This window comes from Dermacentor albipictus, chromosome 2 (genome assembly GCF_038994185.2).
Source record: "Dermacentor albipictus isolate Rhodes 1998 colony chromosome 2, USDA_Dalb.pri_finalv2, whole genome shotgun sequence".
Classification (NCBI taxonomy): Eukaryota; Metazoa; Arthropoda; class Arachnida; order Ixodida; family Ixodidae; genus Dermacentor; species Dermacentor albipictus.
In genome coordinates this window covers 30,992,907-31,010,689 of record NC_091822.1, presented here as the reverse complement: position 1 = coordinate 31,010,689, position 17,783 = coordinate 30,992,907, and the positions used below count along the sequence as shown (strand labels likewise).

At 45.9% G+C, this 17,783-nt stretch overlaps 1 protein-coding gene across 2 annotated transcripts in view; it reads left to right on the top strand.

Moving 5' to 3' along the window:
- Window positions 1-17,783, top strand: part of l(3)80Fj (lethal (3) 80Fj) — a 372,965-nt gene that overhangs the window by 29,285 nt on the left and 325,897 nt on the right. For both annotated transcript variants that reach the window (XM_065426472.2, XM_065426473.2), the window contains exons 6-8: window positions 2,010-2,138; window positions 10,881-10,949; window positions 16,270-16,378. In XM_065426472.2, coding sequence (XP_065282544.1) covers window positions 2,010-2,138; window positions 10,881-10,949; window positions 16,270-16,378 — 307 coding nt within the window. The remainder of the gene's footprint in view (window positions 1-2,009; window positions 2,139-10,880; window positions 10,950-16,269; window positions 16,379-17,783) is intronic.

Sequence of the window (17,783 nt, the reverse complement as noted above, 5' to 3'; positions counted from 1 at the left end):
TTACAAATTTCCCTGGCCTTTCTGTCAGAAAGAGGGAGAAACAAGCATTAATGAGATGCTGGAGAGGGTTTGCTGTCAGAGGCTTACAGCACCCTTAATGCTGTTCTGCAGCTTCTTGTAAAGGTATTCCCTTGCAAAGTTGTTGTTGTTGTTATGAAATTGTCTCTGATGTTGCATAAGGCGTGGGCTAAAAAATTATATTTTTCAGGGATGGGGGGGGAGAGGGGGGGAGGCCCGACCAGCTCTCCTAACCTCTCTCACGTACGCAGGCACACACGTGCACGCACGCACACGCACACACACATGAAGAATTATTCACTGAAGTCATGGCCTTGTATAAGCATTTACAAGACCTCGTAGTCGGAGACAGTTCAATTTCGCAGCCTGAGTCTGCTCGCACCACCAAGAATCTGGCATCTCTCGGTGGTGTAATCTTTCTTCGTCAAATTGTTGTATTGGGGGCGAGGACTTACGGAGTCGCCATCTGTCGGAAGCACTGCCCTTGCGTAGTATGACGGATCACGCGGCATACCCCTCATAGGTTTCCCTTACGGCGCTTAATAAAAACACCACGCGGCAGCTCTCCTGGACATTTATGTAAGTACTCTAAAACGAGGGAAGTTTTTGACTGTCAATGTAATAATCTTGGGCAAAGTGAAAGCACAGAATCGTTTACAGACGCTATCGCTTTATTGAATATGTACAGTGAACGCCACTGCGCGCGGTTGCCGTGATTGACTCTTCCGAACCGGCTTCTTGCCTGAAAGGTAGGCAAACACTGAGAGTAAACTACCATAAAAACCGGACTATAGGTCCGACCGGAATATAGGTCGATCCCCCAACTAATGAATTCTTAAAATGAAAAAAATCTTTTTCAATGGCAAATGTACCGAAAGACACCTTTACCTTGAAACAAATGGGAATCATGCACAACAGTGACAGTATTTATTTAAATGCTGCTCGCATGTGCACCCGGCCAATTTTTAAGTGTCGCGCGACCATCGACCCGCGTGCTTGTCAGCATTTTATTCACGGCGCAGAGCAGCGAAACAAACGTGATTCGCGCATGTGTACACGTGCGCTTACTTTCGCTATTTCACCGCTCTGTGCCGTGATAAGGTGCTGAAAAACACGCGGGTCGATGGTCGCACGATACTGTTAAAAAATGGCCGGGTGTACAGTACAAAGAAAGGCACGAAGTGCGCAAGCGCTACTCCAAATCAGAGCAACGCCTTTGATCAGAGTCGTCCGAACTAGTCGGATGACGAGGTCTTCTCGCTGCCCAGTGCAGAGGCACGCGCAATCTCTACCGCTTTTAAACGGATGCATGCGGCAGTCACAGGCAGCGATCTTACATGCAGCTCCCGGACGAACTCCGCAACCTTGTCTTCCAGTTCTGCGGTCCGCTGCGGTCCACCCACGAAAGGACGTTTTCTGTTGGTTTGCTGCTTCTGCCTCCGCCAGTACCGAATGCTCTTTTCGGATACGCCAAATTCGCACTGTGCCGCGAGGTTGCCATGGGCTTCCGCGCACTCAATCGCCTTTTTCTTGAAGGCGACGTTGAATTGCTGTCGGCTTCCGCTCATTGTGAAACAAAATGTGAAAAAGCAGCCTTTAACGAAAATAACTTTGTGATAATGTAAACGTAAATTGGCAATGCCACAATGTCGCCACGCAATGTTCTGCAACCAATCCGCTAGGGCAGGGCGCATGCGCCCTTGCGCCGTGAAAGAGGCGGATTAGGGGTACTTCAGTTCTCTTTTGCTTTCTGAGGCTTCAGTGTAAGAGCGCACATGCTATAGTGCATGAATATCTTTGCACACTATAATCTGCTAAGTATATTAGAATCTGTGAATTCATTGTGGTGTATCAATGGCACACCCCCATTTCCCGCTGTTGTTATTCATAAGGGAGCTATGTTCATGGAGAGCAGTTGCCAGCTGGCTTTTGTTGGAGGAGTCTCTCCCATGTTTTGAAGCTTTGCTTGAGTATAATGGACGTGCATGCAGGTCCGGACGGACTCGTATGCAGAGGTGCTGAGCAGCCTGGAGCCCTCGTGTGCTGTGTTGCTCACCTGGTGCTTTCTCATTGCCTTCCTGGATGCCCAAAAGCTCAGGGATGTCATCCACTCCTACAAGGTACTTGTGTGTTTCCTTTAATATTTAAACAGAATTTTAATTGTGTTAAACTTGCAGCTGCCTGGTTTTGTCTAGACTAGCATGCTTGCAATGCCCTCTTTCCTGCTTCCTTGATAAAAAAAAAAAATTCAGGTAGGCTGTATCAAGGACGCAACCTCAGTCGGGTACGTGAAATGCCCTGCACGTGCTGCAGATGCATACGTGCCAACTCTTTCAAATTTTCCATAAAATATATGAATTTCGAGCAGTCATATGATTTTATGAATCTTGCTTGAAATTTTGCAGAAAGCATTTTATTGACGAAAAAAAAACTATGTGAAAATGTAGTAAAACTACAAACTACACCCTGGTACCTTGCTCCGCCACGAGAGGGCAATATGTATGCTTAGTATCATGATTAGCAGCTGCAAGGGTGTAGTGACTTTTGTCGTCTACTAGGGGGGCTCACGAATCCATATCCAAAGCTCGATAGTGTCGATAGCGTCTCTAGCGCCTCCACAAACCTGTTGCCATGCTGTTGCCTTTGTTCGTGCCGGCACGCTGGTTTGGACTTCAGTCAGTTTCAGTCATTGCAGTCTTGGCCTCATCTTTTGTGTGACTAGCTCCCGCTTTGGACGCAGTGCGACTCCGGCCTGTAGCGGCTTCGCAGTGCAATGGCGGGCTCGAAGCCCCGACAGTACTTCCAAGTGTTTTTGAAATCGTACACGGCAGAATTTTCATGCTTCGTGCCGTCAAAAAAAAGGGGAGAGGTTCGGATTCTGCACCATGTGTGCCTGTGATGTGAACATTTCGCATGGCAGCAAGTCTGACATCAAGGTCCACATCGCTTCGAAAAAGCATCAGGAATACATGCGAGCCGCGGTCAGTCAGCCGAGCCTCGCAAGTTTTGTATGCGCTGACAACGACCCTGGTGTGATTCGTGCAGAATGCCTCTTCATGGCATTTTTAGTTGAATACAACATCCTGCTGAGTGTCAGCGACCATGCCAGACCGTTTTTCCGGAAGATGTTCCCCATGTGCGAAAAAGTGAAACGCTGCTCCTGTGGATGACCAAAGATATCGATTGTTCAGGAAATGGTCGCCAAAGCGGAGACTCCTTTGCTAGATGGCAGTAACAATAGGGATATGCAGCTTTACCCTATTGTTGCAACATATTTCGTTAAAGAAGCGAGTAGAGTCGAAAGCCGCCTTCTTTGCCTCTGGACAATCCAAGGGGATGCGACAGGTGACAAGATATCAAATCTGGTTCTGGACGAGATGAAGTCTCGGAATTTGGCTGTTGGAAACCTGTTGGCTAAGGGTTCGGACAATGCCAATCTCATGATCGGCAAGAAAAACAGTGTTTCTACAGTATTGAGAGAGGCTCAACCAGGTTTGGTAGGGGTTGGTCGCCCATGCCATCTCATCAACTTGGCCGCCCACAAAGGAGCTTCATGTCTTCCTGTAAAGTGTTGATGATGCTTTGGCTGATTTTTTTTTTTTTTACCTAGAGAAAGGCTTGAAACGAAAGATTGACTTAGAGTTCCCAAAAATGCTTGACGCCGAGGTCAAAAAGATGTTGAAGCATTCGCCGACATGTTGGCTGTCGTTGGGAAAGTGTTTTAAGAAGCTGCTCGACCAGTGGAAACCCCTACTCAGCTTTTTCTTTATCTGAAACAGAGCATTGCAACAAGCAGAGGTTGTTTTTAGAGTCATACCAAAATCCGAAGACTTCCTCACAAACCCCCTAGAACCCTGCACTGACCCCAAGGTCTGCTACACATCTTCACAAGACTACTGCAGGCGTCGGGGAAAAAAAGCATCGATGGCAATGAACTCTCGCTAAAGACGAAAGGAGTTCATTCTGGACCTCAAGCAAAAAAACTGAAACGTCATACCAAGGATTCCGGGGAAGCCAGCCATGCAACTCGTGAGGAGCGCCTGTTCTATTTTTTCTTGTCGGAGCTAGATAGGGCACGCTGTCTTTTTTTTTTTTTTTTTTCTCCAAAATGTTATGCCGCTTTTTGAGAAAGCAAACTGCCTTCTTCAGGCACAGGCTTCCCAGATTCATGTACTGAGAGGCCTCTTGAAACGCCTTTTCGAGAATCTCCTTACTAGATTTGTGCACCCAGGTGTTGTCAAGGCTTGAATTAGTAAAGGCAAGGCGCAGAAGACCAGGACTCAAGAAGAACACAAACGACAGGACCGGCATTTGTGTTCTTCTTCTTGAGTCCTGGTCTTCTGTGCCTTGCCTTTACTAATTCAAGCATGAACCAACTAGTCCAAGCAAGAGTTTTACTTGAGTTGTCAAGGCATGTCATTCATTGCTGGAAGTTGACTATGGAGCTGTAGAGAACCAGAAAGGTGATGAAGACATAGTCATTGGCAGCACAACCTACTCTGTGGTTGAGACACTGAGCTGCATTGAGAGAGAGCAGTTCTTCTCTGCTGTACATCTGTAATTAACTTCATTCAACAGCGTACGTCATCTTATTATGGCGTTCCCTGCTATCCTACCCCAGCAGAGTGGCAAATCAAAAAAAGCAATCAATGCACTTGAAGTCAAGTTTGCCAAATTGCAAGCATATCAGGTTCCAGCTGACATATTGAATGAGCCAAGGTGCGACGTGCAGTGGTCACAATTAGGAAGCTTTCAAAGTGTCGACGGATCGCTCAGGTTCCACAGAATTTAAATAGTTATGCTGGGTATTCTCTCCATTCCCTACAGCAATGCTGAATGTGAGAGAATATCCAGCACTGTGAACAAAACTCAAATGGAGTTTCGCTCACCTGTGTGTGAGAAAAGACTCGAAAGTCTGTTGATTGTGAAAGGGCACCAGAGTAGTACTTGCTTTGAGCAAACCTATACGGAGAAGTTTCTGAAGCAGGCAAAGTTGGTAACAGCAAAATCATTGCAAAAATAAATTGTGCCCTAGTGGAGTTTTCGCTCTTTACTCTAAGACACGGCTTTCACTTGTGGTTGTGAAAACAGGAGAAAACTTGTCGCAAAAGTGCTGCTGCGCACCCCCCTTTACCCCACCCCTCGCCACGATACTTTTGAATTTCCAAATCTTCAGGTTCGCAGTTATGCAGATGCTGTATGGGCACTAGGGTACAGAAATGACGTAACCAGATACATGAGCGACATTTACTCACACATTGCGAAGCTTACATGCTTCATTTATAATAAACACCGCAGCTAGAGGGAGGGGGGGGGGGGGGGGAGGGGGTATGGTCTAATTTTGCAATCATGCACACTCCCTATTCGTAGAGGGCCAATCGCAGTCAGTGGTGGTGAGTGCAAATTGGTGGCACCCCTCTGTCTTGCTGCACACCACTTCTTCACGCCACTTCTAGAACCTATATGTTGAATGCCTGGGCATCATAGCCGAGCCATCATCAAAAGTCTGCAAAAACTTGTACACATGTAAGCCTCGTAACTGGGGGTGTGAGAATCTCGTATAGTAGGTTTTGAATCTAATATCACAATTTTTCAAAAAATTTAATATTTACAAATTTTTTGCTAGAAAACAGGGTGCTGTACATGCTCAGGATACTCGTAGCATTGCATACCAAGAATACTATACTGTATCGAGCCATCAGTAACTTACGTAATATAAATCAAGCTATACAGTATGGTATACTCATATTAGAGGCAACACCAAATTAGTATACTAGCATTGATTATAGCTCAGTTCTAGTATCTGAAGGTCTGGAAAATGCGCTTTTTATCAATAGAGTTCCTGTTTAACAGAATGAGTGCTTTTTTCCTCTGCAACTATTGAATTAGTGAAACAGAATACCAATGAGGTTCTCAGTATAATAGTGGACCTTTGTTTTGCAGCAATCCTTTATTTATTGCATAAAAAGTTTGCTTTCAAGTTTTTCTCTAAAATAAATAAGGGCTGTCCCAACTTCACAGCAGGTAGTTTATTAGTAAGGCCAATCTGCACGGCAGACGAAATGACCACGCATCACATGACTCGATCACAGCTCTACGCAGTTTTATTGTGAAGTTCGGCGATTTGCTACTTGTCAAAGATTTTGAAAAGCTTGTGCTCAGTGGCACAAGAGCGGAGGAGGTCGTCCACAACTCGAGACAAGAACGAGCGGTTGCGGTCTGCAAGTAACTGTCGAGGTGCACCGTGCCGGAGAATGGCGTCATGAAGGAGAAAATCGGCGACGTCAGTTGCGCAACTAGTCAGCAACTCCTTTGTTATCGCGTAGCATCTCACATAATCAGTAGCGACAGCGATCCACTTGTTCCCTCTAGTCGTCATCTAAAAAGGGCCAAGCAGGTCAAGGCCTACGCGAAAGAATGGTTCAGGGGGAACTTCAAGTGGATGGAGTCGGCCAACAGGTGGCAGCGGAGGCTTCTTCCGGCGCTGACACAATTCGCAAGTTGCAACATAACGATGCACAGAGCGGTAGAGACCCGGCCAGAAGAACCGGCGTTGTACGAGGTCGTATGCAAGCAAAACTCCAAGGTGTTCTGCTGTTGGTGCAACATGCAATTGTTCAATAACGACGGATCACAGATGACGAAGAAGGACAAGGAGCAACTCGGGGCCGTCAGGGTTAATATTGCGGCGGTAGAGGGTGCCATCATGCAGCATGGACATGTGGCACATGCTGTCGGTACTGCCAGATTGCACTCCGGCGATGATGGACTGTAAGGATGCGTCGCATTGTTGTTCAGCGCTCATGTCGGTCATGTCAGTCAAAGCCATCACGCAGGTCATCGGATCATGCGCAACAGGATCGGGAGGATCTACGGGGTGACGTGAGAGGCAGTCAGTTTCCTTGTGCTGACGTCCAGACTTATACCGTATTTATGCACATAATGATCGCACTCACGTAATGATGGCACCCCTGAATTTTATCGTCAAAATTCGCTTTTTTTATTTCCCATGTAATGATCGCACCCCTATCTTGCCGCAGCAATATGTCGTATGCCAAGTCTAGCTAATAATGATCGTGCTTACCATCTGTCGAATGCTACGCGAACGACTCTTCAACACAAACCAAGCGGTCTGCACACACCAAACATTCTTAAGCAGATGCCGCATTTCATTCTTTTCATCACTTTTCGCACTTCCATCACAAAAATAAGCTACAACCAAACTTGCCTTTATTATGTGTAGGCTTTATAGTGGTTTTGGTGAACAACAACAAAAAGGCGTCTTTCGATTCTTCTCGTCTGCTCTCATGGGCACGCAACAAATCACGAGTGGCAACGATAACAGCCACACTTACACTGATATGTTAGAGGTGTACACTATTCATACGCCGACGCTTGTAACACAGCTAAAATACAGTATTTACTCGCACAATGATTGCACTCGCGTAATGTTCGCACCCCTGAATTTTGTCATCAAAATTCGCTTTTCTTTATTTCCCGTGTAATGATCACACCCCTATCTTGCCGCCGCGATATGTTGTGTGCCAAGTCTAGCTAATAATGATCACACTTAGCATCTTTCGAATGCTACAACTACGACTCTTCAAGACAAAGCGGTCTGCACGCACCAAACTTTCTTAAGCGGATGCCCCATTTCATTCCTTTCATCATTTCCAGCACTTCCATGAAAAGAAAAAGCTACAACCAAACTTGCCTTTATTATTATGTGTAGGCTTTATAATAGTTGAGGTCAACAACAAAAAAAGCGTCTTTTCTATTATTCTCGTCTGCGCTTGTGGGCACACAACAAATCGAGGGCGGTGATAGCAGCCACGTTTACACTGATACGTTAGAAGTGTACCCTATTCATACGCCGATGCTTGTAACACAGCTAAGATGAAATCAAATGCTACTTTAAATAAAATAAGATGATACTTTAATAAGAGATACTTTAATAAAATAAGATGAAATAAAATGCTACTTGCCCAGTTCTATTTCATATTTAGACAATAGAACTCATTGAAATCACTCTTGACAACAACGTGTGCGATCGAACACTTTCGTTTTCTCTCGACTCCGTGCTGCCCACGCTTTCGCGTTTCAGTAGTTATCAGGAAGTGCCGCGCTGTTATTGCTGGCTTGTGAAACTTGCATGAGCTCCAAGTAGCAGAGAATTCAACTTCCATGTTACGTCGCAGTATGCCCGAACAGTGTACGTCACTTGACCAAAAAGCAGCTGCAGCGGCGAATCTGCTGCTCTGTCTTGGCTCAGTACAGCCGGCTGTCGGGTGCTGTTTTACTCACTGATGACAGCAACGGGGGGTGATGGCTTACGAAATGTCACCATTCCCCCAATTGTGTAGCAGGAGATTTGAACTTCGAAAAAGGTATTCAGACCCTTCTGACCCTTCTAATTCTGAGAGGTGGGTCCCCTTCACGGAATAAAATGTCTGTCATGTGCTTTGTTTATCCTGTCAGCCTGTGCATGCGGACATACTGTCGGGAAGTTAGTGGTGTGATTGAGCCAAATGGATCAGCCAATGCTACTTATCGCAAACCACCAGAAGCGACAAAGTGCAAGCAGATTTCCATGAACACAAGCTTGATATCATCGAGCAAGTTGAGAAGTGCAAAAAGCAGGTGAACGTTGCCGTGGCCTTCAGCTTATCAAAGCAAACCGTGGGCACTATCATCAGCACCAAGAGGCAATTCTAGCAAAGAAAGTGTCGGGCGACTTGCAGCCGAAGAGGTTTTGACTCCACGAGGCTTTATTCCCTGATGTTGAGGAGGCCCTGCTGGTGTGGCTTCATGACGCCTGTTCGTGAAACATCTCCGGGAACGGTCTGCTTTTACCGAAACATGCTGAGCAACTTGCCTTTGTTCTCAACCAAGAAGAGTTCGAGTGCACTGAACGTTGGCTCAGCCGATTTAAATTAAGGCATGGAATTGCCTTCAAGTGCCTTTCTGATGAGTTGACCAGCATTGACGAAACTCTTGTGGCTGATTGGAAAGCCGAGGTTCTCCCAGTGCTCCTTCAAGGCTACACGCCGCGTGAAGTTTTCGTTGCCGATGAAAGTGGCATTTTCTACAAGTTCAGGAGAGAAAAGACAGTCTGTTTTTCCGAAGACGTGTGCCATGGTGGCAAGAAGTCAAAGGATCGCTGAAGCGTTCTCTTCTGCTGCAACATGGACAGGAGTGAAATAGCAAGGCTGCTGGTTATAGGTAAATCACGAAGGCCACTATGCCTGTGGAATAAGCAAGTTCCCGTGGACTAGGATTCCAACAAAAGCACCTCTGTGACGAAGGATATCTTCTACAGGTGGCTGCTGGAGTTCGACAGCAAAATGCAGAAGAGGAATGTGCTGCTCTTCCTTGACAATTGCTCGAGCTACATGCAGCTTCCATAGCTTCAGGCTACAAAGGTGGCGTATTTTCCATCCTGCGCAATGTCAAAAGCAACAGCCTATCGACCAGGGTGTTGGGCACTCAGTGAAGTCCATGTACCGCAGACGCCTTGCGGAGCATTTGCTTTTTGACATGCAAGCAAAGCGAGACTCTGTAATTGACCTGAAATTTGCAGTGCAGGTTCTTTCTTCTATGTAGGCGCAGATTAAGCCAACTATCATAAAAAATTGCTTTAGGAAATCCGGTTTCTCAGTCGGTGACACCGACTGCTCTGACCCCATATTGCCACTGGAAGACCAACCAGATCCAGGTGTCTGTGCAGCTGTTGGAGAGGCCTTCAAGAGCCAGGAATTCTTGAAGTGTGAGACTGTGGATGATGACCTGGTAAACACAAAACAGTTGACAGGTGAAGAAATTGTAGCTCGAGTCCACAGAGTGCCTACTGCAGATCAAGATGTAGAAGAGAAAGAGGAGTAAGGTACCAGAGGGGTTGTAGCTGAGAAAATAACTTCTCAAGCCTTGGAATACATCCAAGGCCTAAACAACTATATTGAGCAAGATACTATGGTGGCAGATGAAGTGAACAGCCTCGTAATTATGGAGACACGTATAAAGTTCATAGCTGTTCACCATGCAGTACAGTCAAAGCTGGCAAGCTTCTTTCAGGAGACTTAGGAATAAATCCATTCTTTGTTTCTGACTTGTTATTCACTGTAGCTATAACATACCCATTTAGTGTTTGCATAAGTCTGTTGTAACATTATTACTCTTACTACATACTTCTTTTATAACAGACCAAAATCTTGTTCACTTTCAAGGTCTGTTGTAATGATGTTATACTGTATATAACTTCCATGCAAAGTGAGCATGTATCGATGCTACATGGCGCGCCTCTGACTTACATCGCATGCTAGGTGATAGTCGCAATGGATACCAGCAGCGGCAGACACCATCGCCAACTAAAACGACTTTTGGAATGAGCCCATAACAGCTTACGCTATAAAACAACATGCAAAGAAGTTTTTTGTGCTAGCCAGGTATATGGAAGGTAACATTTATTTTAAGATTATCGTTAATGTAAATTGAAGAAGCAAAATTTCAGAACTCTGCTTGCTTTTTAATTGACATCGGATACTGACACACTGCAGGAAAGTTGCTGTGGAATTCCCCTTAACAGCTTTGTGGTAAAATTTTGCCATGGAAGCCACCAGGTGTATTATTACTAAAATGCAGCAGCCGCACCAGCTGAGGTGTTGCACTGTTGCCTTGTTTCTGGAGTTGAGGTCGAATGTAGAGCGGTGGACAGCCTGCGAATGGTGCAGTTAGCCTTCTTGATTTGTTGATACCATGTAAGTAGAAAGTTTGCTCTCCTTTATAGTCTGGAAAAAAAAAAAGTTGAGAAAATTTGGGGAACTTGCTGAATCAAAAATGCTGTCATGTTTTGCTATCCTCTGTAGGCAAAGTTCCTGGAAGTATTCAAGACTGTGGTATTGACAAGCAAGACGGCAGCACCAACTCAGGTTCTAGTAAGTCTGGCATTGTCATTGTTAACCTGCTAAGGACAAACGCTTCTTCATCGGATCTCCAATTACATATTACATCAAGAGTGCCTGTGGCAGGCCCGCAGATTTTCTTTAAAGGGAAGCTGAAGCGGTTTTCAATTTCCATGAATTGCTGGGATTGGGAAGAACAGACCTAATAATTTACAGTTCCGAAATTTTTTTTCTTCGTTTTGTTAATATAAGGGGCGGAAATCGCTTTCTAAATCACCCCCGCGGACACGCCCCTATCGCTTCCCGGAGCGCCGGGTGAGGAGGTTACCAGAGGAGAGAACCGGCGAGAGTGACGTCACTGGCGGGGACCGAGCTGCCGGACCGGCATGCTGGCATGCGCTGGCATGCCTCTTTCCGTCCTGCGCTTTACTGAACGACGCTGCGAGAGATTTGCCGCCGCCGCCGCTCACGTTTGTTTTGCGATTTTCGTAAACTGTTCTTTCCTTCTGTGCTGCGTGAGTGCCTACAGCCAAGGGCGCCCAACATGCCCTCGTTCTGTGCAGCAATCGGCTGCGCGAACACACGCGGGCGAGACGATGTGGTGTTTCACAGGTTCCCGAAGCACAAGAAGCTTGCAGCGTAGTGCGGTGAGGAGAGATAAGTTCGTGCCGACGAAATCAACTGTGCTGTGCTCGGACCATTTCCGCGATAGCCGGATAGCCTTACGACAAATGCGGAAACGCGTTGTTGCTAGCGTTGCTATACTCCGTTTCATACATCAGGTGCAACGCTGTGGAGGCTTGAGATACTTCTTGCAGTGGCTGCGTTCGCACTTAAGAAAAGTTCGGTGTTTCTTGACCCGATTTTTGAGAAAACTTTTCATATATAAGCTCAGTTCTGAATGAAAAAAAAAAAAGAATTTACCCATAGAAACAATCCGTGTACTTATACGGCTGCTAACACGTTCTTTTAAATCAATTTTCTTTTCGGCATTCTTTAATTGCAGCCCGTCGCGGCAGCTTCACGTGCATGCTCGCGCGAGCAAATGCCGCTGGCACGCTGCGAACCATAGACGGAAACGCGCGCAGTAATAAATTTTGGTAACCGGACTTCGTGCGTAGCTTCCACAGCGTTGCACCTGAGGTATAAATTTGAGTATAGGCTTGCCTAGTGACATTCGACGTACAGTTGCAGTTATCATGTTTACCACACGGCGGTGCTAAAAGTGCCTAATATCTTTATGTCAACACTAGCATGGAGCGCGCATACCGATTCTTGATCGAGCCACAATCGCAAAGTCGTCGAACCATATTCTGGATATTGCACATATAATCCCCCCGACCATCTCGATTTGGCTGTGTATGATAAGCAACTTCCATGACTGTACCTCGCAGCACTGCATGTGCGCGCTTTGAAACGCGGCACTTATGTTCGCGATCGTGTATCAACGCTCAGAAAACCACGGGACTTCAGACAAGCAGCGGCAAGGTGCTTGACATCGCGGAATTGTACCCGTATTTACAATCTAATGAGAAGTTAGTGCTTCGGCATTCTTCCAGCAGCAATTTCCCAGTGACACTTTAGCGCATTTTTTCTCCCGTCATTGGAACGTGCAGCTACATGAAAAAAAAAAGCATACGTAACAGCTAAGATTTCCAGTGCACGAGAAGGTGTACACATCGCTCTCGCTTTTGGCACACTCAACATCGTCGTTGCCGCCGTTGCCGCCATCGTTTTCCGTATCGGCTGTCGGTTCGAACATGTACGGCGAAAATACAAGCTGTCCGAGACAGCGAGAACGTTCCATAATGCTTACAACTCAGCTATGCAGCCAGAACAGAACAGCGTGCTACGCTCTCAAACGGCGGCGCCGACCGGCGACTGCCGCCACTGACGTCACAGCGGCTCCGACCAATCACGGGCAACAGCGGCGTTCGCGCGATACCCTGAGGCGCTGGCGCGCGTTTTCATGAAAAAACAGCCGCTTGCGCTTGTTTCCGCCCTTTTTGAACGAGATATTCGTGTCCAGGGGACTCAAAACTGTAGAATGCCGCAGAGAACTCATTTTTTTCGAAAAGTGTTTCAGCTTCCCTTTAATGTCATTACTTTGACTAATTCTTTTCTATGCTTGGCTGTGTTTGCCCCCATTGCAACCCATTTTGTTACTCAAAGGTGGGCACTGTTACCGTAAAAACCGGAATATACGTAGAACTTTTTTTCAAAAAACTATTGTGAAAAGTCGACCCCCGCCTTATATACCAGACATTGGCAGAAAAGCTACGGGAGTTTTGCAACAATGGGTGGACGAAGTAAACAGCCGCCATCGCCATCAGCAGCGGCGTGGCGACATTCTGGCACCGCTATTTTGCGTTTCCATTGTCGCAAAGTTATATTGGTTAAAGGTCGCTTCTTCACATTTTGTTTCAAGCGAAAGCCAACGTCAGTTCACTGTCGCCTTCAAGAAAAAGGTGATTGAGTACGCGGAAGCCCACAGCAACCTGGCGACACAGCGCAAATTTGGAGTAGTATCCGAAAAGAGCATTCGGTAGTGGCAGAGGCAAAAGCAATGTATTGCAACCTGCAGCAACCAAAATAAAACGTTATTTCGTTGGCGGATCGCAGCGCGGACCGCAGAACTGGAAGACAAGGTTGCAGAGTTCGTCTGGGAGCTGCGTGTAAGATCGCTGCCTGTGACTGCCAATGCATCCATTTGAAAGCGGTAGAGATGGCACGCCTACGGACTGGGCAGCGAGAAGCACTAGTCACCCGACTCTAGTTTGGACGACTCTGGTCAAAGGCGTTGCTCTGATTTGGAGTAGCGCTTGCGCACTTCGTGCCCTTCTGGGTACTGTACACCCGGCCAATTTTTAACAGTATCCCGTGACCAACGACCCGCGTGTTAGCACCTTATCATCACGGCACGGAGCTGCGAACTAGAGAAAGTAAGCGCATGTGTACACATGTGCGTATCTCGTTTGTTTCGCCGCTCAGTGCCTTTAATAAGGTGCTGACAAGCACGCGGGTCTATGGTCGCGCGATACTGCTAAAAACTTGGCCAGGTGCACATGCGAGCAGCGTTTAAATAAATACTGTCACCATTGTGCAACCGGCTCAGTCACATTTGTTTCAAGGTAAGGGTGTCTTTCGGTACTTTGGCCATTGAAAAAGATTTTTTTCATTTTTAGAATTTGTTAGTTGGGGGATCGACCTATATTCCGGTCCGACCTATAGTCTGGTTTTTACGGTAGTTTTGTTGGTGCATCGAAAGAACGTTGCATTAGATCTGCCATATATACCTGCTGGCTGGGCACCGAAATATGTTGATGTTAATGTGGCTTTAAGTGCAAACGCACAGGGCGCTTGGAGGCCATTGTGCTGACGTCTCAGACTTGTTCTGCCGGGCCGCCCGATGGAGACGATGCACCGCCGTGTTTGCGCAATGAAAAATGGAACCACTGTGTGTTAACCGATACGTATGCAATAAGCTGGTACAGTTTATGCGGATACAAAACACATTATATTCAATAGCCGCTGAGTCGGGGATTTGACTTTACTGCTTTTAAAACGAAACTACTGTTTAAGCGGGTACGGTTTAACAAAGTTTAGCTGTATATCAAAGCAAGGTTGAGGGGTGCGTTCATTATGCGGGGTACATTTCATGGAGACATTTTTGAAACAGCAAAAATTGAGAAGTAAGACGATAATGATTTGGAACATGCATAAGATAACTTATCTTTGTAGTAAAAATACATGTATACCATTTGCAAACCATAACTTCACGCCGCATCGAAACTACCAGACCTGTTGCTTAGTTCACTGGCCGCTTCATCCACATCCTGGTTCCACCATAGAATAAAGAACCAATCAGCCGTGCGAAGTCGCCGCGGCCTAGGCCGATTGCGCACGGCGAAACTCGCGCGCCAGCTTGTCCTCACAGGGACTTCTGGCCATCTGCTCTTATCGCAAGCATCACATCGAAGTGCGTACCTGTTTTGACAAGCACGCTGTATGCGTGATTCCTCGACCATCCTGCTCATCGGCATGTCAGAGTTTATCGGTGTCTGATCAGCGTTTCCGTTTCGTGAGCAGATAAACTCCATGTCCCGCAGCAGGCGTATAACTCGGCTTAATTCATCACACACGTCAAAACCCAAAGCAGCCAGAAAAGCGAGCCATAGATGCGCGAATTCGACAGCGCACCCGACCATGACCATTATGCCGATCAAGTGCCGGCTGCCCTTTCTTCACTTAGACTCTCCCCTGCACTGCACACGGCCGCGCATTCTGCGCGTGCGCTCTTCTATTAGGTCAGCGTAAAGTATGTAAACTGCGTATGTTGCAGAGAGCCAGTTGCATATTTTTCTCTCCTGAATCTGTGAGTAACCTTTGCATCGGCACTGGCAGAAACAATGTGTTAAGCATTAGGTGTGATGAATAACTGGGCAAAAATTCACAGAAGAATAAAAATGGGTTGGATCGCATACGGCAGACATCGTGAGCTACTGACTGGAAGCATACCATTATCATTGAAAAGGAAGGTATATAATCAGTGTATTTTACCAGTGATGACATATGGGGCAGAGACTTGGAGTCTGACGAAGCTTGAGAACAAGTTAAGGACTGGACAAAGAGCGATGGAACGAGAATGCTAGGCATAACTTTAAGAGACAGAAAGGGAGTGGTTTGGATCAGAGAGCAAATGGGTATAGATGACATTCTAATTGACATGAAGAGAGAAAAAAATGGCACTGGGCAGGTCGTGTAATGCATAGAGTAGATAACCATTGGACCATTAGGGTGACAGAAACAGTGCCAAGAGAAGGGAAGCACAGTAGAGAACGACAGAAGACTAGGTGGTGCGACGAAATTAGGAAATTTGCGGATGCTAGTTGGAATCGGCTGGTGCAGGATAGGGGTAACTGGAGATAGCGGGCCTTCGTCCTGCAGTGCACATAAAATAGGCTGCTGCTGCTGCCCCCGCTGCAGCAGCATACGCATGGCGGTTCGATAGTCGGACTGCACAGTAGCAAATTTGGGGATGCATTCATTACATGAGGGTCAAAAATTCACATTTTTCGCAACTAAGCCGGGGGTGCATTCATTTACGCGAGTGTGTTCGTTACAGGAGTAAATATGGTAATGTATAGCTCAGTATGCGACGGTTTGCGTCGAGGAGGTCCCCACAATGGACACATTCCTGCAATATCTTCAATAAGATGCCCCTCAAATTTGTGCGAGGAATTCTGTAGTTTTTAATAAGCACTTCACAGAAACATTGTGGATATTGGATGTTGTGATGGGAATAAGTCTCAACTCGGAAAAGGTGACATCTGAGTGACTGCTATTCCTGCAGGAGCATTCGCGCTGCCTTTTGAGGCATGCCACTCACGAGGACTTCAAGGAGCAGCTGGTGCCCGCCCTGCAGAAGGCAATGCTGCGCAATCCCGAGATCATCATGGAGAGTGAGTGCGCCCACCCTGAGAATGCCAGTGCTTTAGTGCTGACAGCACTAAGCGAGCAGCCCCTTCACCTTCCCTTCGCTGCATACAGTCAAGCGTCCATATAACAAAGTATCTCAAGTGAAAAAAATTTGTTAAATCGCTAATTTCTTTAATTCGAGGCATTAAAGTTAAAAGGGGATGCTGCTCTTGAAACATAAAAAAAAAGTTAATGATTGATTTTGATGAAACTTGCCGAGTTTATGTATGTTAATGTGCTAGATTTAAACATACATCCAGTTTTCTTGCTGAATAAATAACTTTCCACAAATTGAAGAAATTCAGCTTTATTGCATAATTTTCTTGAAAGTGAGCTATTTACCAAACTATATATGGCATAATGAAAATGGACATATGAAAATGATGTGGAACTAACAAAGAGTGCAAAGTAGCAAGTATGGTGTTCTAACCCAATTTTATATCAAATGACAACATTGCAAACTTCAGTGAGAGAAAGCCATCTAACTGCTAAAACAGAAACATTGAAAAAAACTTTCCTAATAAATGTAACAATGCTATTTTTTTTTTATTTGCACTCTACACAGCTTTGCCTTTTTGGAAAAGAAAAAAAAAACTACAGTGATAGCACATGTAGGAGCAGAGATAATGCACATCCAATATAGCATCATCATCAAAATTGTGCCAAAAGGACTTCTTCTTGGGCAAGTTGGTGCTTAGATTTCCTAGGTATACTTTGTGGCGCAAATTACATTTCTTGAAAAGGGGCAGAAGAAAGGAAGACAGTGAAGCGCCAAACTACCAACTGTTTCACGACAGTCTGAAAAAATGTATAGGACAGACAACTTCCGCTCATGCGCAAGGAGCCAAGGTGTGACAGAACAAAATGGTTATGATAACATACTATGGATAAAGCACATTTCTGCGGAATATATTACGATGGATGTATCGGTGACACAGTCAGACCCTTTCTTTTTAATATAAAACGTTTCCATGCTTCCAACAACTCCCTTGAAGTCTCCTTCGAGCTTCCCCCAGCCACTTGCGCTTGCTCGCACGGGTAGACCATGTGCATCAAGCTACCGCCCCTCTTGGCTCATCTTCGCATCCACAGCATACGGCATGCGGGGCATTATGGTATCTTGTCGCATTTATATGCAAAACATGATTACAAAAGGGTCTTGCTGCTCTGCTTTTGCAATTGTTCTCTGTTGCATGCCACGCGACTTGAAAGGTGCATTTGCAAGCAGCCACATGCAATTCGTAATTCCATTTGCGTTCACGGCAGATCCCTTATTGCTTTGGTGTTCCTTCACGGCGGCAGTGAAGCTTAATTATATTGAAATTGTATGCAAACACACTTTGTTATATTGAGGTTCAGAATAAATGGTGTTCTATAGACAAGATATAC